Below are 24,637 nucleotides of genomic sequence, written 5' to 3' on the forward strand. Positions count from 1 at the left end.
CAGATATTCAACTGTATTGGGCAATATGGACAGATAAACATGCAGTAAGACAGAGTGAGGGAGACTCGGATGTTGTACAAAAAGAAAAAGTGGCTTAGTTACAGTACAATACAGAGAGACTAAAGTGCAGTAACAGAGAGAGAGAAAGAGACTCACCTGAAGTACCAGCTACAGTTCCTGGGATGAGGGAACACTCCCTCCTTCGTACACTCCACACGGGGGTTCACGATGTAGTCAGGATAGCGGCTGTCTGTTGGCGAGATGGCAGGGTGGAAAAGGTTGTGAAATACTTGCAAAGAAGATTAAAATTTTTCATTGGGACATCAACTCTTAAAGAACAATGATTTTGTATTTATTTAAATACGAAAATGAGACTATCGGCGGTATTCACAGGCACTACAACTCCCCCGACCGATCGGGAGCATCTTCGTGTGTCATTATTCAGAAACGCTTACTGGCTCGAAGACAGTCCCGGTGGAATCGTTGGAACAATTCAAACGGCAGACCAGATGAATATACAGTATAAAATTTGTCACCCTACAGATTTTTATATATTGATGTATAATATATATATGAAAACTATTAAGGAATTAGTTTGTTGGTGATGGAAATTTTTTTTTCATATATATTCAAAGATTGTCAGTTAAATACAAGTGTTAACTAATCTGCGATGATCATGAACGTGCAGCTGTGTATCAATAAACACTGCAACACCAATACTCGACTCTCGACGACTGCAGACAGTGTTGTAGAGAAGAAACCGCTGCCTGTATAATTAGAAGTAATGCCAGGGTTATGTATTTATCTGAAGAAGCCTTAAATCTGTCTTCATTTACTTTGCTCGTAGCAAACTGGTAAATATATGGAAAAAAATGGTTCACGACAAGAAAGGAAGTTGCTACTTATCCGGAATTTAAGTAGTCCTGGCCCATGTTGGCTGTTCTCACATTTCACAGTTACAAACCTAACATGACTATTGACGAAAACGTAAAAAAAAAACATTTATACTTTAAAAGATGTTTTCTGGTTGATGAGCCACATTGAGTAAGTTTTCAATATAAGAAAAACTTCTCCATTTTCTCAAGAAAATTCCAAATATGGTGGAGGAATCACTCTTTACTAATCCTAACCTAACCAAAAAAAAAAAGAAAACCAAAAGAACCTAAGGATCCAAACCTAATTACTCTCATATATTGGGATACATGAATTGTCTAACCTAACTAACATCCCGGGAATTGTACAGTATGTAGCCTCCAGTCTTCCCAGCCGGGAATTCCCGGCTAAGTAGCCAGTTCCTTTTACAAGAAAAGTCTGCACCCTACACACGTTCCTTATTTATGTTACCGGGGCTAGTTTCTTATAGGAAGAAGGAATTAATAGCTGTACTTTAAACAGCTAGCAACAAAGTTTTACAAAGTGATTTTTGGGGTTCCCATTGATATTTTCCTGGTATCGTGATATTCTAAGGAGGAATGTGGTAAGCAAATTTTGACAAATTATCTTTCTTTCTGTCACAAATTCACAGTGCCTTAATAATTTGGGTACAAATTTCCATCAGGCTCACAACGTTATTGTTGATTTTATCAAATAATGTTAAAGAAGAAAAAGTGATTTAGAATGCATAAACATATATGTACTCGGTGTCAAAAGTTAAGAATTTGTAACATGTTTTGGGGGTCGCACACCCCAAAGACGCGTCATAAATAAATAAATAAATAAATAAATAATTATATATATATATATATATATATATATATATATATATATATATATATATATATATATGTGTATGTTGTTCATTTACACAAAACGTACGTTATGGTGTGTAGGTGTAGTTGTAAGTTACTTTAGGTTAGATTTGGTTTATTTTATTTGGTGTTATACTCCCAAATATGAAGGTTCGAAATTTGGACTTTGGTGAACGGAATTATATACTTCTTCACATTCTAAATCACATTTCGTCTATAACACCCTTCCGTCAAATCGGTTTTAAGAATGCGACCGTACAGGTCAATAGTACCAAGAATATCTAGTACTGGACAGTCACTGACAAAAGTCCTGTTTCCTCCCCTCCTGAACCACGAACCCCGAGATTCAAACTCGTGAATCAGGAGCAGTAGACATTAATGCATTATTCTGACCATAAATGCTTCGGATTCACGAGTCTGAATCTCGGAGTTCGTGGTTCAGGAGGAGAGGTGACAGTACTTTTGTGGGTGACTGTCCACTCGCCACAAAAAGTTATCGAATAGCTGGGCACGACATAATTTCAGAATGACCACTACGACTCGTGTTATCTCAGAATGGTTGGTATGCCTGATTGCAAAGTGAGTCACTATTTCGTAATAATAAATGTTGCTCGTCTTTATAGTATTTACAGTAGAAAAGAAGTAATTTAATATGCAATAAAACTTCCTCAGAGAACACTGTCCAGATATCTTGTTTGTTTTGTCTCATCGTATGACCCTTAGACAGGGGTTCTCAAACTTTTTCTCACCATGTATCCCGAGTTATGAAACCATCGACCCGTACCCCCATAACTGAGACACTGAATATTGAATGGTACTACATTAATACGAATTCAATATAGAATGGTAGTGCTAAAACATATTTGGTGCTTGGAGTGAAGCTACTTTCTATATTGTAAACATAACTTTAAATTTATATCACCTTATGAATTAAGTCTGGTGAAATTAGTGTATTTCAAATTGATTTTCGCCAGCCCTCAAATTATCCCCTGGAAGCCCTCCTGCGTACCCCTGGGGGTTCGCGAACCCCAGTTTGAAACCCCTTTCCTTAGAGCGTTCGAAAACTTTTTTGTGGCGTGTGTACTGTACATGTAGCCAGGATTTAAGATTCTGGGAGGAATTATTGAAACGGATGATTAGTGTCCAAGTAGAATTCATTTAGTAAGAACCAAGCAACAACAATGACGAGATCAACCCAGTCTGCCTCATCACAAAGGAATGTGGCCATATTAAATAAAATTATGAATTATTTTTCAGTGGCTCTGCAGCTGGTAACCAATCTGGGGCACAATATTCATGGATAGGTAACCTAAATGAAGTAAAACATAATGTAATAATATCAATATTAAGGACGAACAGGTCCCGTTTGTTTACTTGTGACGGCTGATATGAGATATACTAACCACCGGCCAGCCTACCCATTCGCACAGTTTGGTAGCCCTACCCAATGGATCGGGACCCCAACGCATCGTAGTGCCCGAAGCAAGTTCTTGATTAGCATCTGCCAGCACGAGCTATGGGTTCCCCATGGTCGGGATCACCTTATGGCATGTCGACTCTCCGTAACTGGCAAGATTATCGCCTGAGTCCTACTAAACAGACTTCTTCCTGAGGCGGAAAACTTCCTCCCAGAATCTCAATGTGGCTTTAGACCATCACGTGGCACCACTGACATGATCTTTACTGCCCGCCAGATACAGAAAAAGTGCAGCGTCGTGACCTGTACATGGCCTTCATCGACCTAACCAAGGCCTTCGACCCAGTAAACAGTGAAGCCCTCTGGAGGACCCTCAGCCGTTTTGGCTGCCCACCAAAATTCATTGCCATCGTGAGGCAACTCCATGATAGCATGAACTGCAGTGTCCTGCACGATGGCACCTGTCTGAGCTCATCCCCACCCAAACGGGGGTAGAACAAGGATATGTACTGGCACCAACTCTCCTTTCTATTTTCTTGGCTGCCTTCCTTACTCGTGCAATGCCAATTTAGCCGGCGGAGTGGAGGATCTTTTCAACTTAAGACGACTCCGGGCAGGAACAAAGGTATCGGCAGCTTCCATTACTGAACTTCAGTATGCAGACGACCTCACTCTTGTCGTTCACACTGAACGCGACCTACAGGAGATACTGAACACCTATGCAGATTTGCATGCACACTTCGGCCTTGAGGTGAATATTCGTAAGACTCAGATTCTCTTTCGGATTGCCCCTGGTTTAGCCACACCTCCACCATCAATCCAGCTCAACGGTACTACCCTCTCTAATGTTACCCACTTTCAGTATCTCGGCTTCCACCTGTCCACAACCGCGGACATCGATGAAGAGATTCAACATCGGATCAGATGTGCATCTCAAGCCTTTGACAGACTCTATATCCGTGTCTTAAGCTGTAGGGAGCTGAAATTATATATAAAGTTGCACGTATATCGAGCAGTGGTCCTCCCCACCCTGCTTTATGGCAGTGAGACATGGGTCACATACAGGAGGCACCTCAAGGCACTTGTAAACTTTCACCAACGTAGTCTACGTTCCATCCTCCGAGTTCCCGGGGATGACAAAAAACAAATGCCAGTATCCTCACTGACACCAACTGTAGGAGCATCGAGGCTACCATTATCCATGAACAACCACGTTGGACTGGCCATGTTATCCGCATGGACGACAGTAGACTGACCAAGGCAGCTACTTTGCAGTCACTTAACGAATAGTAAATGTAACGCTGGCGGGCAACTGAAAAGGTATAGGATAGTCTTAAGACAAACCTAAGAAAGTGCCAAATCGACCCCCTCACCTGGGAGACGATTACTCCACACCGTAACGCTTGGAGGAGCACCACACAAGAAGGTGTCAATACTTTCGAATTAACCCGGCTCCAAACCCAGGCAAACAAACGCCTACTCCGGAAAGATGCTGACGCCGCCCCTCCCTCACCAGATGTAGCCATCCACATGTGCAACATCTGTGAACGACTCTGCCGGTCCCGTATCAGCCTCTTTAGCTACCTTAAAACTCACCAAGGAAGGTGGCAGCCTTAATAACTCATGTCATTGTCTCTTAGCTGGATGATCATCATACTCGATTCCGAATGACAGCAAAGTAGTAGTAGTATGAGTTATATAAACAATCCTAAACACCCACAGACCTTCAAGTGTTAATATATGACTTACCATTTGGACCAGGCACAGCGGCCATAACGACGGTTGTCATGGCGACCACCACTACCAACAACAACATGGCTGAGCTCTTCATTTCCCACCGCATCATCTGTAAACAACAGTTCAATTCATTTTATATATTTTGGAAATGGGAATAGAGATAAAGGTACAGGGACAGCTATAAAAACATGTGCATATATATATATATATATATATATATATATATATATATATATATATATATATATATATATATATATATATATATATATATATATATATGCTTAAGAACAGGTACAGTACAGGTAAAATTATAAGTATAGGTGCAGATAGAGATTTAAGTAGAGTTTTAGGTATAGTAAAAGAACAGGTGCAAATATAGCCATGAATACTGGAAGAGGTACAAGTACAGATACAGCTTTAAGAACAGTTCATGTGGTATAAGCCCAGGTACATGTATTTTACAAGTAACAGTAACAAGTGATTTATAACGGTTAATACAATTTTAAGTACAGCTATAAACTCAGGTACAAGTACAAGTATGAATACAGAAACTGTACATTTTTAAGTACAGTTATTGTTATGAAGCCTTATGATTACTACTTCACATCACCTTGTACAGGGAGGGACCAACATACTCATCAGATTACGACTTAACAACACTCGTAAGTCTTCAACCCTCCAAGCTGGAAAGACAACTTTTGCGTTACTTTTCTGTCCCTCACTTCGTGTTCACTGTAGGTTTGGCTGCAATTAATTTTTCTCAAGTGCAAGTAAGTACAAGAAGTTCCGGAATTTTAGGAACAAAGTACAAGTATTTGGTGTAGAAAATTTGCCAATACAAATACAGATACAAGTACTGTACTGTCGTGAAAGAAAATTAAACTTAACTTTATTTGTTTATAATTTCATTGTTACTCACCAAAAATAAAAGTAATGGCATCACAAAGCCCATGTAAACACCACAAGCCACACCAATAATACAAATAAGTAATGAGTTCTATAAGCATGGCCTCACTGACACTGTAAATGTCTAGCCAGAAAAAGTTGGTTCAGAATATGAAAGTGAATCAACACGGTGCTTCATTTCATAAAATATAAGCTACCTTATAAAACCAAACTCCATAAAACCTCACTTTAATTAGCCTTTACTGTATAATTAGGGAAAAGCTATAGATAAATAAAACATTACAGAATCGCATAGAATAAAAGAAAGATAAAATAAGCTATATTGCTGCAGTTTTCATCAGTAGTAACTGCCTGACTGGCTGAGCCGCTGAGTACGACGTGATGGGACACTGTATCGTACTTAAATACAAAGAAATTAATTTTACTCGCATTTTACGGATTACAGGCAGGAAAAACTTAGCCATATTTTTTCCAATATGCGATTCCATATATTTTGACGAAAAATCAAATAAAATTAGCGTTATTAAATTTTCAGCTCCTGATAGTCATAGATATTTAATTTTCTTGAAACTTTCCTTGAGAGAACCAAATTTCCTCAAATCAAGGAAATTTCCTAGAAAGTGAAAACATTGGTCTTAGTAACGTTGAGCTACAAGGTTGCTAACTCAGATATTGCACTCATTACGAAATTCGCTGATATATTCATTACCAATTCTAGCGTATCAAATGCTTGGAGTACACGTAAATATTTGAAAGTACTTGAATGTTTACTGGTACATTTCATCAAGTACAAGTACAGACTGTTTTGACAAACTAAGTACTGTACAGTAGTACAAGTACAGCACAAGTACCTAAATATTTGTACTTGCGTACCAAGTACCATCTGCAAATGTTTATCGGTTATCTGTGTCTGGGATCAGGTGAGATCATCGTGCCTAAAAGGAAGCTGTGCTTCTGTGGGGGACATCAAGATTAATGGTACCGAGGTTCATGGGCAGCTGACTTAAGGATATATTATAACTAAGGTCACCTAGGTGCTTCATGACGTAAAAAAAATTGTGTTCCTCACAAAGGTGCGGGAGCTAGTTTATTCGTCATCACCTTGGATCCTGTGCAAGGTGAAACGCAAAGCGCTCCACCCACCAGACAGGGAGACAAACGGAGTTCGTCATTGCTTTCTTAAACTTATGTGTTGTTGAATGGGCGATTGTGCCTGAGGGGTCATCGGTTATATTAGCAAGTTACATTTAGTTAAGGAAGGATAAGTATAAATAGGGAGGTTCATCTATTTTTTTAGCAAACGTGATTGGTCAATAGTAAAGTTAAGTGCCGAGCCTGTCTGTAAGGAAAAGGACATTTGGTCATGATGGTGACAGCTGGCGACCTGTCGGAGGAAGTTTTGGGACATGACAGGATGTAGTGAGGGAGGGCTTACATGTAGTGCGGTCAGGTTCAGGTGCGTTCATATACGGTACGACCAGTAGCACCTTTATCCGAGGATTGGCATCATCAGCAACTGCACAGTGTGTGTTGCTTTCCTAAAGTTTAATATTCGCCCAGTGTTCGTGGAAGGCCTTACGCTACGAGTTGTATACAATAGTTAAGATGGTTGAGGGAGAGGACGAGGATAAGCTATCTGTCTTTTTCTCGTGATTTAATGTTCGGTCACAGGAACTAAGTAGGGTGGCGTCGTCACATTACAATGGTGCACAAGAAATATATCTGAAACATCAGGAACAATTAATGGTGCAGAGGAACGGGGCGGAGTGGGAGGCAACCTGGGGCATTGCAGCCTAATGGTATACAGGAGTTAAGGTTCGTCGTGTTTCACTGGTGCAACAGAAACTGGTGCCAACACAAAGACTACTAATATGGTGTGAAGGAACCAGGTGGCGAGCTAGAGGCGTCATGACATTCGATGATACAAAAAATCCTGAGTTGCTTTTGGGCATCTCAGGTACGTGAACCACAAGACCTTAGGTGGGTTACTTGACCTGAGGAAGAGGGTAAAGAAAGGCAAGAAGAGATAAGTGAAAGAGAAAGCCAAGAGAGGCTTAGGCAACGTCAAGTCAGGTTAAAGGGTCAAATGGAGGTTAGAGAAAGTAAATTAGATCAAAAGAAAGTTACAGAGATCGAGGAAAGCAAACCATGGCCAGAGAAAGTTAAGGGAAATCCTGTTACTCAAATGAAAGTCAAGGTAGGACGGAGAAATCAATAGGTCATAGAAAGCTATGCGAAATCCTGGTGAGAGATATAAAGAGAAAGTCGTCAAAACCTACTACTGAAAATCTTATTAAACAGGAGAAAGACGCGAGGGTCATAAAAGTACATGCAAGGTTCGAGGAAATTAAGACAATGCATAGGAAGTCAGATGAGATCAGAATTGACATGAGAGGATAATCAAAGGTCAAGAATTGCCAAAAAAAACAGGTCAAATGAGGTAATGTCAGCTTCGGGGAGGTGAGGAGGGTGCATTGGTGGTTGTGTCACTCACCTCGTTCCCCCTAACCCTCACTTGTCACTGCTCCTACCCAATCCCCTTCGCTTGTTGTTGTTCTTCTTCTTCTTCACGGTCCTGTGTAAGTTTATCCTCTCGCCCACTTAATTATCCCACCCCAGCCCTCTTCCAGCCCCTCTTCACTCCCAGTTCAACCTCGTAGTACCCCCTCTCATCCGCGTCATCTCTTGATCACAACCTGTCCCTCTCGCTTTTCTTACCACTTCCCGCCTTCATCAGCATCTCCTTAACTTCCCTTTCCTATCCCATTCCTCCTCCTACAGTCAGTGCCGGATTTAGACCTGTGGAGGCCCATGGGCAGCCTCTTTGTGGAGGCCCCCCCCTCATTATAACTACCCAAGAGGGTGGGGTGGCCAGTGAAACGAGCCTAAACATCTGGGAGTTCCGGGGGGCGCTGTAAGCCCCCAGGGAAAATTTTGAAATTTGAACACTTCTTTGGAGAATTTTTAAGCCATATGCAGTTATATTGAGGAAATTAGAACATTGAGAAATTTTTAATTAACTGTAAATTTATTGATAGTGTACAAATTCCCAACACACACACAAAAGTGAGACATGACTGGAGTCATTCATGTGGTTTCAAGTCGACCAGCCCTGATATAGCTACTACCGCACATGTGGAGGCCCCCAGATTGTGGGGGCCCCTGGGCAGCTGCCCACTTTGCCCACTCCTGAATCCGGCCGTGCCTGCAGTACAATGTCTCAACCGCCTCCTCCCCCGCCCCCAACACTATCCTGAGGGCGAGGAGGTGAGAAAAAGACCAGAGGTTCTCCCGCAGGATAAGACCAACAAAAACCAGCCAGGGGGGTGACTTTGAAACGCCCTTGCTGTTGGGTATTACCAGGGCCTCTCTGGTGGTATAATCCTATTGATGCCCTAATAAATTTCAACAATTATAGCACAGCGTTATTCAAATGTTCGGAATCATAGCAGAACTTTTTAATCACCCTGTACATTGCGGACTATGGCCAGATATCCTAGTAGGGACACCTTGAACTAAAGAGAGAAGAAGTTTGTTGATCATTGGTCGTCACCTTAGCATGTTAACAGTGGGACCACATTCTGCTGGTAGTTGTGGGTGGGGGCAAGTCCATGACACTAATTAAGCTTGAGGTTGAAAAAAGTTGGAAATAAATATTTAGAGATATGATTTACGTGCCTCGGGGACATAATAACAATAATAATAATAATAATAATAATAATAATAATAATAATAATAATAATAATAATAATAATAATAATGATGATGATGATCATGATAATAATAATAATAATAATAATAAAATAATAATAATAATAATAATAATAATAATAATAATAATAATATTATTATTATTATTATTATTATTATTATTATTATTATTATTATTATTATTATTATTATTATAATTTGTAGTAGTAGTAGTAGTAGTATATTTTTTATTATTATTATCATATCACGTCATTGTTATTATAACCATCATCAGTATTATCCCAAACACAGGTCATCCTCTCAAAACGCCACAGTAAGTTGAAACATCAAGCGTCAAACCCTTTCGATCTTCACCACAAACACGTAACACAAGCGACGGACGATGTATAATTGTAGACGCGCATCATTAACATGGAACAATGCATGATTGTTTGGTTGGTATCATTAATGGCGGGCGATGTTTATTGGTAAACTCGATGAGGCTTAGTGTGATTATTATCGTCTTCTAGTACGTAGTGCACATAAAAAAGGCTATAGATTTCATCGTAATGTCGCTACGTCCCATTAACTCTACAGCCAGCCAATCAGTAATTGTGTGACTTTACCCTCTTGAGGTTTTTGTACCCTAAGAATGCTCCTTTTATGAACTATGAATCGTCTTTTGTTTGTAATAATAAGAATATCTTTTTTACAATTAAGGAATTTTTTTTTACTATCAAGATTAATTGTTATATACTAAGGATATTTTTTTACTATTAAGGATATTTTTGTACTATTTGATCCTCTCTCTGCAATATGGACTCCCTTTTTTGTACCCAAGGTTCTCCATTTGTACTATTATATTTTTTGCGCTATAAGGCTTCTTTTTGCACCCGAAGACAACTTTTTGTACTCTAAGACTTCCTTTTGTACTATTAGGTCCTATTTTTGTAATCAAGGTTTCTGTTTGTACTCTAAATTCTGTTTTGTACTGTTTAAATATCTCACTATTCTTTAATTTAAAACCTCCTTTTATGGAGTTTTTTGCCATTTCTCTATGCTAAACCTTTTTTTGGTAGTATTAGAGCCTGTTTGTGTAGTACTGAAACTCATTTTGTACTATTACTCCCATTTTTGTAATCTGCAACACGTTGTTGTTGTTTAACTGGCCGTCAAAATCAATGGTCATTAAGGCCGTAGTCTTGTTCTTATGAACTATTCCTTGTTGTTTTTTGCTTGTTGTTTTTATTGTACTCCCCCTTTTTATCTTTCTGGTCTTCAAAGTCCGGTGATGATTCAGAGAGGTCGATAAACTCCGAGCACTTAATTTATTCAAGGTCATGTTTCTTATCGATTGTGACTATTTGTATACAATTAAAATCTATTCATGTTATTAAACCTTCTTTTTGCTTTATTAAACCTTGTGTGTACTGTTATAATATTGTTTTCTTAATAATGATAATTTTGAACAGATGTTAATACAAAAATATTCATAATGATAACAGTAATAATTGTAATGATAAAGAGAATAAGAAAATAAAAAATACAAAGAAAGAAAAACTCTGCTGCTCATGTTTTTTGTTTTTTTTACGGGGAATAAGCAACCCGGACACAGGTTACCGACCCACAACGCGGCCTGGGAGAGGGGGGGGCGAAGAAATAAGAGGAAAAAAAGTTAAAAATAGATTATATTAATCTACACCACGAAGATGCCGGAAAACCAGCATTTAAAGTGTGACAGATTGTAAGATTATGGAGACACAGAAGAAGGCAGAGCATTCCACAGTTTAGCTGTGTGGGGAAAGAAGGATGTACTCTAACGGGTTATTCTAGTGTGACCGACAGTCACAGAGAAATGGTGGGCACCGCGATTAAGACGAGTGTTACGAGCCCACGGCCTTACCGGCGGTACACAGGATGTCAAATCCACCAAACATTGCCCGTCAAAGTACCTTTAAAAGAAAGAGTGAAGCAAAATTACGGCAAAGAGAAAGAGAAGAAAGATTATCAACTAAAGGAGAGTCAATGAGACAAAATGCTTTTTATTCCACCCTATCTAACAGCTAGACAGAGAGCCGCAATGGATATTATGTAATGGTATAATGGTCAGCATGCTCGCCTCACAAGCGAGCGGACCCGGGTTCGATCCCCGGGCAGGGTGTAACTATGGACAAGTTTCTTTACGCTATTTGCCTCTGTCTACCCAGCAGTAATTGGGGACCTGGATGTTAATCGGATCGTGTTCCGGGGTAATGGTTAGCCAGTGCAGTTGGTGAGTTGTCCGCTCTTCTCGGACTATTCCTTGACACTGGGTCATGCAGCTCGTTAACTCAGGGTGTGGTTGTTGTGTTGGCGACAGCTTCTACACCTTAAACAAATTCACTCCGAGGTGGCCCTTGGGTCGGCCATCCTCGTTACACGAGGGGCAACCATTATTATTTAATTATAGTACAAGTATTATTAATAGTGATAATACTAATATAAGTAGTAACGATGATAATTAAATATCATTGCAGCTGATGCAAACTTTGCCTTGAACCGTTACCAAGGTAGGATAACCATCGACCTATTAACGTTTTCTCTAACCTCTGAAAAAAATCATATGCGAACCGCTACAATGGCAGTACCTGGTTATTTTTGCCGCGATTTGCGCCAAAACCTTACCAAATCGACCTTGTCATGAGTTGATCAATCCTACCAAGTTGGTGCAAAACCACAAAAACTTTTTTTTTTTTTTTTAATTTTTGGGATACACAGACAGACAGATGAGCCCAAAAGCAATACCCTGCCTCGCAATTGCGGGCAGGGTAGTAGTAGTGGTGGTAATAATAATAATAATAATAATAATAATAATAATAATAATAATAATAATAATAATAATAATAATAATATTAATAATAATAATAATAATAATAATAATAATAATAATAATAATAATAATAATAATAATAATAATAATAATAATAATAATAATAATAATAATTGCTGCATGTCATCTTCTATACCTCAACCACAAAACGTGTTCGGGTACTCATAACACACTTACACACACACACACACACACACACACACACACACACACACACACATATGACCTCAAAGAGCGAGGGAGAAACTTAGGGGTGAGCATGAACGCTGCTGTCACCTTACACAGCTGTCTTCTTGCCTGCTCTACTAGAAACCGCTGTTTGCTGCACCTCTAGCAGCAGGAACAACAGAGAGAGAGAAGCAAATGTAGTAGCAAAAGCGGTAGATGGAATAAGGTACCAGAGCAAAGAAATGCAGACTTAGAAGTAGCAGGAGAAGCAAAACACACGATGACAAAACACAGAATTATAAGAGAATAACTAGAGGAAGAAACAGCAGAATAAGGAGATGCAGAAACAGCAGAATAAGGAGACGCAGAAACAGCAGAATAAGGAGATGCAGTATCAGCAGAATAAGGAGATGCAGAAACAGCAGAATAAGGAGATGCAGAAACAGCAGAATAAGGAGACGCAGAATCAGCAGAATAAGGAGATGCAGTATCAGCAGAATAAGGAGATGCAGAAACAGCAGAATAAGGAGATGCAGAAACAGCAGAATAAGGAGACGCAGAATCAGCAGAATAAGGAGATGTAGAAACAGCAGAATAAGGAGATGCAGAATAAGCAGAATAAGAAAGCAGAATAAGGAGATGCAGAAACAGCAGAGAATAAGGGACGCAGAAACAGCAGAATAAGGAGATGTAGAAACAGCAGAATAAGGAGACGCAGAAACAGCAGAATAAGGAGATGCAGAATCAGCAGAATAAGGAGACGCAGAAACAGCAGAATAAGGAGACGAAGAAACAGCAGAATAAGGAGATGCAGAATCAGCAGAATAAGGAGATGCAGAATCAGCAGAATAAGGAGACGCAGAAACAGCAGAATAAGGAGATGCAGAATTAGCAGAATAAGGGGACTCAGAAACAGCAGAATAAGGAGACGAAGAAACAGCAGAATAAGGAGATGCAGAATCAGCAGAATAAGGGGACTCAGAAACAGCAGAATAAGGAGACAGAAACAGCAGAATAAGGAGACGAAGAAACAGCAGAATAAGGAGACGCAGAAACAGCAGAATAAAGAGACACAGAAACAGCAGAATAAGGAGACGAAGAAACAGCAGAATAAAGAGACGAAGAAACAGCAGAATAAGGAGACGCTGAAACAGCAGAATAAACAGACACAGAAACAGCAGAATAAAGAGACACAGAAACAGCAGAATAAGGAGATGTAGAAACAGCAGAATAAGGAGATGTAGAAACAGCAGAATAAGGAGACGTAAAAACAGCAGAATAAGGAGACGAAGAAACAGCAGAATAACTAGACTTAGAAACAGCAGAATAAGGAGACACAGACACAGCAGAATAAGGAGACGCAGACACAGCAGAATAAGGAGACGCAGAAAGAGCAGAATAAGGGGACGCAGAAACAGCAGAATAAGGAGATGCAGAATCAGCAGAATAAGGAGATGCAGAAACAGCAGAATTAGGAGATGCAGAATCAGCAGAATGAGGAGACGCAGAAACAGCAGAATTAGGAGATGCAGAAACAGCAGAATATGGAGACACAGAAACAGCAGAATAAAGAGATGCAGAATAACCAGAATAAGGAGACGCAGAAACAGCAGAAAAAGAAGACGTAAAAACAGCAGAATATGGAGATGCAGAAACAGCAGAATAAGGAGATGCAGAATAAATCCAGAATAAGGAGACGCAGAAACAGCAGTAGAAAAGGGAGATGTAAAACAGCAGAATATGGAGATGCAGAAACAGCAGAATAAGGAGATGCAGAAACAGCAGAATAAAGAGACACAGAAACAGCAGAATAAGGAGACGCAGAAACAGCAGAATAACTAGACGCAAAAACAGCAGAATAAGGAGACGCAGAAACAGCAGAATAAGGAGATGCAGAAACAGCAGAATAACTAGACGCAAAAACAGCAGAATAAGGAGATGCAGAAACAGCAGAATAAGGAGATGCAGAAACAGCAGAATAAGGAGATGCAGAATCAGCAGAATAAGGAGATGCAGAAACAGCAGAATAAAGAGACGCAGAAACAGCAGAATAATGTTAAGCAGAAACAGCAGAATTAGGAGACGCAGAAACAGCAAAATAACTAGACGCAGAAACAGCAGAATAACTAGACGCAGAAACAGCAGAATATGGAGATGCAGAAACAGCAGAACAAGGAGAAGAACAGCAGAATAAGGAGACGCTGAAACAGCAGAATAAAGAGACACAGAAACAGCAGAATAAAGAGACACAGAAACAGTAGAATAAGGAGACGCTGAAACAGCAGAATAAAGAGACACAGAAACAGCAAATAAGGAGATGCAGAAACAGCAGAATAAGGAGACGAAGAAACAGCAGAATAAGGAGATGCAGAAACAGCAGAATAAGGAGACGAAGAAACAGTAGAATAAAGAGACACAGAAACAGCAGAATAAGGAGATGCAGAAACAGCAGAATAAAGAGACGAAGAAACAGCAGAATAAGGAGATGCAGAAACAGCAGAATAAGGAGACGAAGACACAGCAGAATAAGGAGACGCTGAAACAGCAGAATAAAGAGACACAGAAACAGCAGAATAAGGAGACGAAGAAACAGCAAAATAAAGAGACACAGAAACAGCAGAATAAGGAGACACAGAAACAGCAGAATAAAGAGACACAGAAACAGCAGAATAAAGAGACACAGAAACAGCAGAATAAGGAGACGAAGAAACAGCAGAATAAAGAGACACAGAAACAGCAGAATAAGGAGACGCTGAAACAGCAGAATAAAGAGACACAGAAACAGCAGAATAAGGAGATGCAGAAACAGCAGAATAAGGAGACGAAGAAACAGCAGAATAAGGAGACGCTGAAACAGCAGAATAAAGAGAAGGAGAAAATAGCAGTAAAGAGACAGAAACAGCAGAATAAGGAGACGAAGAAAACAGCAGAATAAAGAGACACAGAAACAGCAGAATAAGAGACAAAGGAAACAGCAGAATAAAGAGACACAGAAACAGCAGAATAAGGAGATGCAGAAACAGCAGAATAAGGAGATGAAATAAAACAGATAGGAAATATAGAATAAAGAGACACAGAAATAGAAGAATAAGGGGAGAGAAACAGCAGAATAAAGAGACACAGAAACAGCAGAATAAGGAGATGCAGAAACAGGAATAAAGAGAGACACAGAAACAGCAGAATAAGAGATGCAGAAACAGCAGAATAAGGAGAGAAGAACAGCAGAATAAAGAGACACAGAAACAGCAGAAGTAGAGATGCAGAAATAGAGAATAAGGAGACGAAGAAGAGAATAAAGAGACACAGAAACAGCAGAATAAGGAGAGAGAAGAAACAGCAGAATAAGGAGACGAAGAAACAGAATAAAGAGACACAGAAACAGCAGAATAAAGAGACACAGAAACAGTAGAATAAGGAGACGAAGAAACAGCAGAATAAGGAGAGAACAGTAAGAATAAGGAGACGAAAGAACAGCAGAATAAGGAGACGCTAAAACAGGAATAAGAGACAGAAACAGCAGAATAAGGAGACGCAGAAACAGCAAAGAGACACAGAAACAGCAGAATAAGGAGACGCAGGAAACAGCAGAATAAAGGAGACATAGAAACGCAGAAGAAGAAGAGACACAGAAACAGCAGAATAAGGAGATGAAGAAACGTAGAAATAAAGAGACAGAAACAGTAGAATAAAGGACGCAAAACAGCAGAAGAAAAGAGACACAGAAACAGCAGAATAAGGAGATGCAGACAGCAGAATAAGGAGATGGAGCAGCAGAATAAGGAGACGCGAAACAGCAGAATAAAGAGACACAGAAACAGCAGAATAAGGAGATGCAGAAACAGTAGGAGACAGAAACAGCAGAATAAGGAGATGCAGAACAGGAATAAAGAGGCAGAAACAGAAGAATAAGAGACGAAAACAGAGAATAAGGAAGATGCAGAAACAGCAGAATAAGGAGATGCAGAATCAGCAGAATAAAGAGACACAGAAACAGCAGAATAAGGAGATGCAGAAACAGCAGAATAAGGAGATGCAGAAACAAGAATAAGGAGACGAAGAAACAGCAGAATAAGGAGATGAGAAACAGCAGAATAAGGACGCAGAAACAGCAGAATAAGGAATAGAAACAGCAGAATAAGGAGACGAAAACAGCAGAATAAGGAGATGCAGAATCAGCAGAATAAGGAGACGCAGAAACAGCAGAATAAGGAGAAAGAGCAGAATCATGAACGGCAGAATAAGGAGACGCTGAAACAGCAGAATAAGGAGATGCAGAAACAGCAGAATAAGGAGATGCAGAAACAGAGACACAGAAACAGCAGAATAAGGAGATGCAGAAAAAGGAGAGAACAGCAGAATAAGAGACAAGAATAAAAGACGAAGAAACAGCAGAATAAAGAGACATAGAAACAGCAGAATAAGGAGACAGAAACAGCAGAATAAGGAGACGAGAAAAAAGAGACACAGAAACAGCAGAATAAAGCAGAAACAGCAGAATAAGGAGACGAAGAAACAGCAGAATAAGGAGAGCAGAAGAAACAGCAGAATAAGTATAAAAAAAGAGACACAGAAATAAAGCAGAATAAGGAACGAAGAAACAGCAGAATAAAGAGACACAGAAACAGCAGAATAAGGAGACACAGAAACAGCAGAATAAGGAGACACAGGAAAAACAGAACAGTAGAATAAGGAGACGAAGAAACAGCAGAATAAAGAGACACAGAAACAGCAGAATAAAGGGACGCTGAAACAGCAGAATAAAGAGACACAGAAACAGCAGAATAAGAGATGCAGAAACAGCAGAATAAGGAGACGAAGAAACAGCAGAATAAGGAGACGCTGAAACAGCAGAATAAAGAGACACAGAAACAGCAGAATAAGGAGATGAAGAAACAGTAGAATAAAGAGACACAGAAACAGCAGAATAAGGAGATGCAGAAACAGCAGAATAAAGAGACACAGAAACAGCAGAATAAGGCGACGTAAAAACAGCAGAATAAGGAGATGCAGAAACAGCAGAATAAGGAGATGCAGAATCAGCAGAATAAAGAGACACAGAAACAGCAGAATAAGGAGATGCAGAAACAGCAGAATAAGGAGATGCAGAATCAGCAGAATAAGGAGATGCAGAAACAGCAGAATAAGGAGATGTAGAAACAGCAGAATAAGGAGACGCAGAAACAGCAGAATAAGGAGATGCAGAATCAGCAGAATAAGGAGATGCAGAATCAGCAGAATAAGGAGATGCAGAAACAGCAGAATAAGGAGATGTAGAAACAGCAGAATAAGGAGACGTAAAAACAGCAGAATAGGGAGATGCAGAAACAGCAGAATAAGGAGACGCAGAAACAGCAGAATAAGGAGACGCAGAAACAGCAGAATAATGTTAAGCAGAAACAGCAGAATTAGGAGACGCAGAAACAGCAAAATAACTAGACGCAGAAACAGCAGAATAACTAGACGCAGAAACAGCAGAATAAAGAGACAGAAACAGCAGAATAAGGAGATGCAGAAACAGCAGAATAAGGAGACGCAGAAACAGCAGAATAACTAGACGCAGAAACAGCAGAATAACTAGACGCAGAAACAGCAGAATAACTAGACGCAGAAACAGCAGAATAACTAGACGCAGAAACAGCAGAATAAGGAGACACAGAAACAGCAGAATAAAGAGACACAGAAACAGCAGAATAAGGAGACGCAGAAACAACAGAATAAGGAGACGCAGAAACAGCAGAATAAGGAGACGAAGAAACAGCAGAATAAAGAGACACAGAAACAGCAGAATAAAGAGACACAGAAACAGCAGAATAAGGAGACGCAGAAACAGCAGAATAAGGAGACGCAGAAACAGCAGAATAAGGAGACGAAGAAACAGCAGAATAAAGAGACACAGAAACAGCAGAATAAGGAGACGAAGAAACAGCAGAATAAGGAGACGCAGAAACAGCAGAATAAGGAGACGAAGAAACAGCAGAATAAAGAGACACAGAAACAGCAGAATAAGGAGACGCAGAAACAGCAGAATAAGGAGACGCAGAAACAACAGAATAAGGAGACGCAGAAACAACAGAATAAAGAGACGAAGAAACAGCAGAATAAAGAGACACAGAAACAGCAGCATAAAGAGACACAGAAACAGCAGCATAAGGAGACACAGAAACAACAGAATAAGGAGATGCAGAAACAACAGAATAAGGAAGCACATAAACATCAGAAGCAGGAAGCAGGGGCAGGTTGACCCTAACTGTACAGTAAGAATGTTTGAGGAACTGGTTTGTGGTGGTAATGCTGTGCCCAGGGAGTGTGTGTGTTAAGCATGGCCACTGATGCATGGATAGACATACCGGAGAGAGGGAGAGAAGAAGGAGGTGGAGAGTGAATTGAGAGAGGGAAAGATGTACAGTAAATGATAGAGTGAGAGTGAAGTGACAGAGGCAGACGGGGAGAGAGAGGAAAGAGACAGACGGAGAGAGAAAGAGGAAAGAGACAGAAACAGAATGGGAGAGTGTAAAGAGACAGAGACAGATGGGGAGAGAGAGAGAAGAGGCAGAGACAGACAGAGAGAAATAGACTGTGAGTGTGTAAAGAGACAGACAGACGGAGAGAGAGAGAGGCAAAGAAACAGCGACAGACGGAGAAAATAAAGTGATAAAGACAGACAGAGAGAGAGAGGAAGGAGACAGACAGACTGGGACAGTATAAAGAGACAGAGACAGGCGGAGACAGACGGAGGGGAGAGAGGGAAGAGAAAGAGACAAACTGGGGGAGTGTAAAGAGACAGAGACAGACTCGGGGAGTGTAAGGAATCAAAGGCAGACGGGGAAAGAGAAACAGATAAGACAGGAAAACAGATAGACATTCAAACAACACATAAAACAGATAGTCAGATATAAAACTGACAGATAGACAATTGGACAAACAACGAGACAGATAGATATACAATCGGAAAAACAAACAGAGAGGCAGACAGATAGACAATTGGACAAAATAGAGATGCAGACAGATAGACAATTGGACAAATATCCAAACAGGGAGAGATAGACAATCAAGTAAAGGGAAAGAAGACATGTCGATATACAGGTACGTAGAGCTTAAGGAGTGAGTGAGAAATGATGTCTGCTGTGTTCAGAGCCTGGCTGGTCGATGCCCCCAGCAGAGCCACACGGGGAGCAGGAAAAAACTCAGCCAACGAATCAGTCAGTCAGTAAGTCAAACAGTGAGCGAGTAAGTGAGTGAGTGAATGAGTGAGTGTGCGAGACAGTCAGTCAGTCAGTCAGTCAGATAAGGCATTCATGGAGTTGGAAAGACGAGATGTGTGACAGCCAGTCACTTTAGAAAGATGAAATGAATGGGGGAGATTTTAGAGGCAATGTAACCGTGAGCGAGAGATCCTTAAGAGAATTGAGAGATTATTATGAACAGTGTTAGAGTTTTAAGATATAATGAGATACAAAAAAAAAGAAGAAATGACATTGATATATTAGAAACAATGAGAGATAGATACAGAGTTTAATCCCGTATGAGAGAGAGATAAAGAGTTAAACAGATAATTAATTTCTTAATAGAGTGGCATCAAACAGGTCCCCAGCCTACACACCTCACCAACCCCGACAACCAAACTAAATATACACAACATTATATATACCCGATAGTCTTGTTTTGTGGAGTCGTCAGTCGTAAAATTAAAATCTTATGGGGCTGAAGTTGCTTTTCTGGTTAGCTCTCAATCAGTAGCGATATTTTTAATATGACGATTTAATATACGAGTAACTGTTTATCCTCCCTCCTCTTGTCTATTACCTAAAACAACACTAAAGGATAGTGTGTGTGTGTGTGTGTGTTCGTGGTTTTGTGTGTACATGAAGTGAATTTCTATATGTTTATGTGTTTCTAGATGTGTGTGTGTGCGTGTTTTTTCCTGTTAGTCTCATTGTTGTCATATAAACGTGTTTTATTGATGTAATTTATTTTCGTCTTTTTATATTCTTTTGTTTAATTAATGAACCAAAAGAAGTGGCAGATAAAGATACAGTTACAGATACAGGAGGAAGTACAGTAGTATCGCATATCAACAAGTACAGGTATGGGTGGAGATGCAGTTTCAAAGTCATAGATTAAATTACATCTATCGGTTCAGATACAGGTAGGAATACTTTTGCAGCTTAAGTTATAGATATACTTACTGTACAGGTAATGATAAGAGCACAAGTAGAGATACAGGTACAGTTAAAGTTATAGATACAAGTAGATCAACAGATACAGGAACAGCTAAAGTTATAGATATAGAAGTTAGGTAAAAATAGATAGACAGGTGTAGCTCAGTTACAAATACAGGCATAGCTATAGGTATAAACAGAGGTAGAGGTAGAGTAGTTTCCTTACAGTAATACTATGACAACACCACACAGAGCCAAAACCTGTTAACCCAGATACAGCTGGAATATTAATTGGTTAGAACATAACCTAATTAGATAAAAACAATTACATCAGCCTGTTTAACCACAACCTCGGGAAGAGAGAGAGAGAGAGAGAGAGAGAGAGAGAGAGAGAGAGAGAGAGAGAGAGAGAGAGAGAGAGAGAGAGAGAGAGAGAGAGAGAGTTTATGATTTGCTGTTTTTATAATTATTTGTTTATATTTTGTATTTTGCTGCTTAGGCTAGGGTAGCTTACTTTTGTAGTAGAATATTTAATTTTAAGGTAATAAAGTAGCGGTGAAGGTGTGGCTATTGGGGGATGCTGGAGGCCACGTTAAAAAAAGTAGTAGCATTAGTAGTAGTAGTAGTATTGACATTTTTCTTAGCCATTACAATTTATTTTGTTTTTATCTTACTTTTGTTTTCCTTTTCAGACAACATTATTCGTGGTTGAGGAATGGCATACGTCTTACTGGTCTCAGGTTACCATGTCTTACCTGTTTGCATGACCTTTTAAGCATGACCTTAAAATGATTTTTGCAGTGTCTTTAAACGACTTATATTGTGCTTCAATTGCCTTATAGTGTGAGTCTGCATTGCCTTTTCCTTAATAATATTATCATCGCTGGAATATCGCCGGGAGATGGACTTGACCGTATAAATGGTAGGAAAAACTGCTGGAGATGGAATTTAATAACTGGATTTACCTGTTGAGTGAGCGGCAATGGTTAACTGAGAGATGGTGTGTCATATGTCATTGACCTTTGTAATTTTCTACCTCTTACCCCTTGAGCCTGTGTTGTTGTTGTCTGTCTGTCTGGATCTTCATCTTTGAAAGCTATAATTTTCTCTCTTAATAGTAGAATAGCCTCAGCCAAATATTTGAGTCAGTGAGAAATTGAGGTATTATTTTGTGTGTGTCTTTGATAAGCTCCTGAGTACGATGGCTTAACACTTGGAATGCGAAGATCAATTCCCTTAAGTACGATGACACTATTGCTCAGGAGGTTAAATCGCCGTATTCAAAAGGTTAAGAAAATCCTGTTCTCACTATTTTTAAACGGCCAAGTTAGGGGCAGTGAAGATATTGAACAGTATATTCTACACATATTGTACACAAGCAGGCACTGCACTCGACTGTCTTCACTTCCCCATCTGTAAAGTTAGGTGAACTGGGGATGCCCACAGCCCTCCTTTTTTCAGTATTATCTACATATAAACGAAGAATACAAGGCTGTCACCATATTGTTAATTTAAGGTCAAGTCACAATGAAGTTTCCTGGTAACAGGAAGATTCAAGAATACACCTACTGTGCAGTAACTGGTTGCCTAAGTTACTCTAAATCTCAACTCTGACGCCAGAACTACTCCTGAGACTCTACCTTACCTCCACACCATTAATGTACAGATTTTTTGTAAACTCGAAAGCTTATATTTTCATTATCCGAAAAATAACTTATTTGTAGTTCCTTGCCAGGTATTTATTATTGTTATGTTATTCAGACGAACTGGTGAAATTAACAAAGCTTTTGAATTATGCAGATATTGATGAGATATACACAATCTAGTGAGATATACACAATCTAGTGAAATATACACAACCGTGTGAAATATACACCTGTGGAGAAATAAGCACACGTCATGATGCTCGCTGTGTCATGTACTGCACCTTCTTCATGTTAGTGTTGGCCATCACCCATTATTGCCCGTATTATTAAACAACATCTTCCCTTGAAGAGGGTCGTCGTGTTTCATACCGAGTTTTAAACTAAACGAGTCCTGGGGGACACTGCAGTACAGTGCTGAACGGGGTGGTGTGGCGGTAAATTTAACTAGTTCCAATAAAATTAATTTATAATATTGGAATTAGTTAATTTTACCGCCACACCACCTCGTTAAGTACTGTACTGCGGTGTACCCCAGGACTCGTTTAGTTTAAAACTCGGTATGAAACAAGATGACCCTCTTCAAGGGAAAATGCTGTTTAATAATACGGACGATGTCTCTTAACTTCACTCTCCGTTATCTCTAACAGGGTATCTTCATTCCTCTACCACCAATCAGGCAGATAAACTCTCCAGGCACCCAGTAGAATGTGGACACCATCTCCTACTGCCACAAGTAGGACATACACTCTCCTTCAGTACCCGCCGGCGAAAACACCCAACGGAGAGAGCGCATGTGAACGAACACCAGCTGATGTTTGTTTACTGTACATTCTGTTACTTTCCACCAGATGTACAGTATGTTGGATATGATGCAGTGCGTCTTACACTTTACTAAAGTACTCAAAAGAAACAATTGGAACGGCAAGAGGAGATGTGAAAGAATTCTTAATGTTTTTTTTTTATTTACGGTGTTTTTGTGCCCCACCAGAAGTATGTTGAGTATGATATAGTATGATGTCGGGTATAATGTTGTTTGCGTGTATTAGGTTCGTTCACATCCCAAGCGACAGGTAACATGTGCCCTCTGCACATATGAAGAAGTATGATTGGTTACGGCTACCACTGAGTCCCTCGACATGCAAGCAACACCACATAACCGTATATAATTAAAATTTGATTGGGGACGGAAACGAATTATGAACTTCGAAAAAATACCGAACCAGATGAATGAACCCAAACTTGAGCTTAAATTTCGAATCTATTTTATTAAAGTGACTTAGAGAATGCATTCATAGCTTTAGACAGGCAAAAAGATATTGATAACAGTGTAATGCAAACCAGTTATTACAGATATTACAATAAGCTCATTATAATACAGATACAAAAATCTTTATAGGTTTTAGTCAAAATCGATAGAGGTAAATGATCAATGCGGAAGCAGCCCAGCGTGGAACATTACATCACTTCTTATCAAACAAAGCATAAGATATACTGTATGTTTTATTCATGAAATTATCGGAGTGGATCCTGTCTTCTGAGAGCTGCACTTTGGCCCGAGGACTTCATGTCCATGTATAGATAGCTTTGATGAAGGTTACTTACGATAATGCTTTTGATTCTCTCTCTCTCTCTCTCTCTCTATATATATATATATATATATATATATATATATATATATATATATATATATATATATATATATATATATATATATATATATATATACTGTATATATACTAAAAGTCCCCATTTACTTTATGGAAATAACCTTATTTTAAGGTTAATGATTAATTTTATTGAGATAATAATATTAAAGAGAACGTCCCATACCATTAACTTAAAAATATTAATTAACTTTTTATGCAAAAAACATGTACACATAATATCCGACCAGCGTTCGCTGTGATCAAAATAGCTAACGACTTAACTTATCTTCCAGGGCCAGTCTTTATAAACCTTCTAAACGATTAAAAACACCAACAAAACTCTCTCAAACCCCGACATATTTCAGGAAAAACACCAACCATCCACCAGTAATTACTGCAGCTGTCCCTCAGCCTTGCTTATTTATGTCCTATAAACTATGTAAAATAATAGTTAATATATTCATGAATTTTACACAAACTCTCTTCAGCAATGGGAAGGGGAGGAGGAAAGTTTGTGTTGCTCGGCGCCTGTGTCGCAAGTTTCGTCAAGATTGACTGAAATGTAAGCACTAAGATATTTTTCGATGGGGGGGGAGGAGGGCAGTTGAAGTCTTTTCACTTCGTAAATAAAAAATGGGGTGTGATAAA

At 39.4% G+C, this 24,637-nt stretch overlaps 1 protein-coding gene across 1 annotated transcript in view; it reads right to left on the minus strand.

The window, feature by feature from the left end:
• The window catches only part of LOC121853081, a 54,688-nt gene that overhangs the window by 7,443 nt on the left and 22,608 nt on the right, over positions 1-24,637 (minus strand). Inside the window, exons 2-3 of the mRNA XM_042347046.1 lie at positions 4,915-5,011; positions 157-250 (exon numbers count right to left, since the gene is read on the minus strand). Coding sequence (XP_042202980.1) covers positions 157-250; positions 4,915-5,011 — 191 coding nt within the window. The remainder of the gene's footprint in view (positions 1-156; positions 251-4,914; positions 5,012-24,637) is intronic.

The sequence above is a fragment of the Homarus americanus genome, unplaced genomic scaffold (assembly GCF_018991925.1).
Source record: "Homarus americanus isolate GMGI-L3 unplaced genomic scaffold, GMGI_Hamer_2.0 scaffold51859, whole genome shotgun sequence".
In the NCBI taxonomy this organism is placed as follows: domain Eukaryota; kingdom Metazoa; phylum Arthropoda; class Malacostraca; order Decapoda; family Nephropidae; genus Homarus; species Homarus americanus.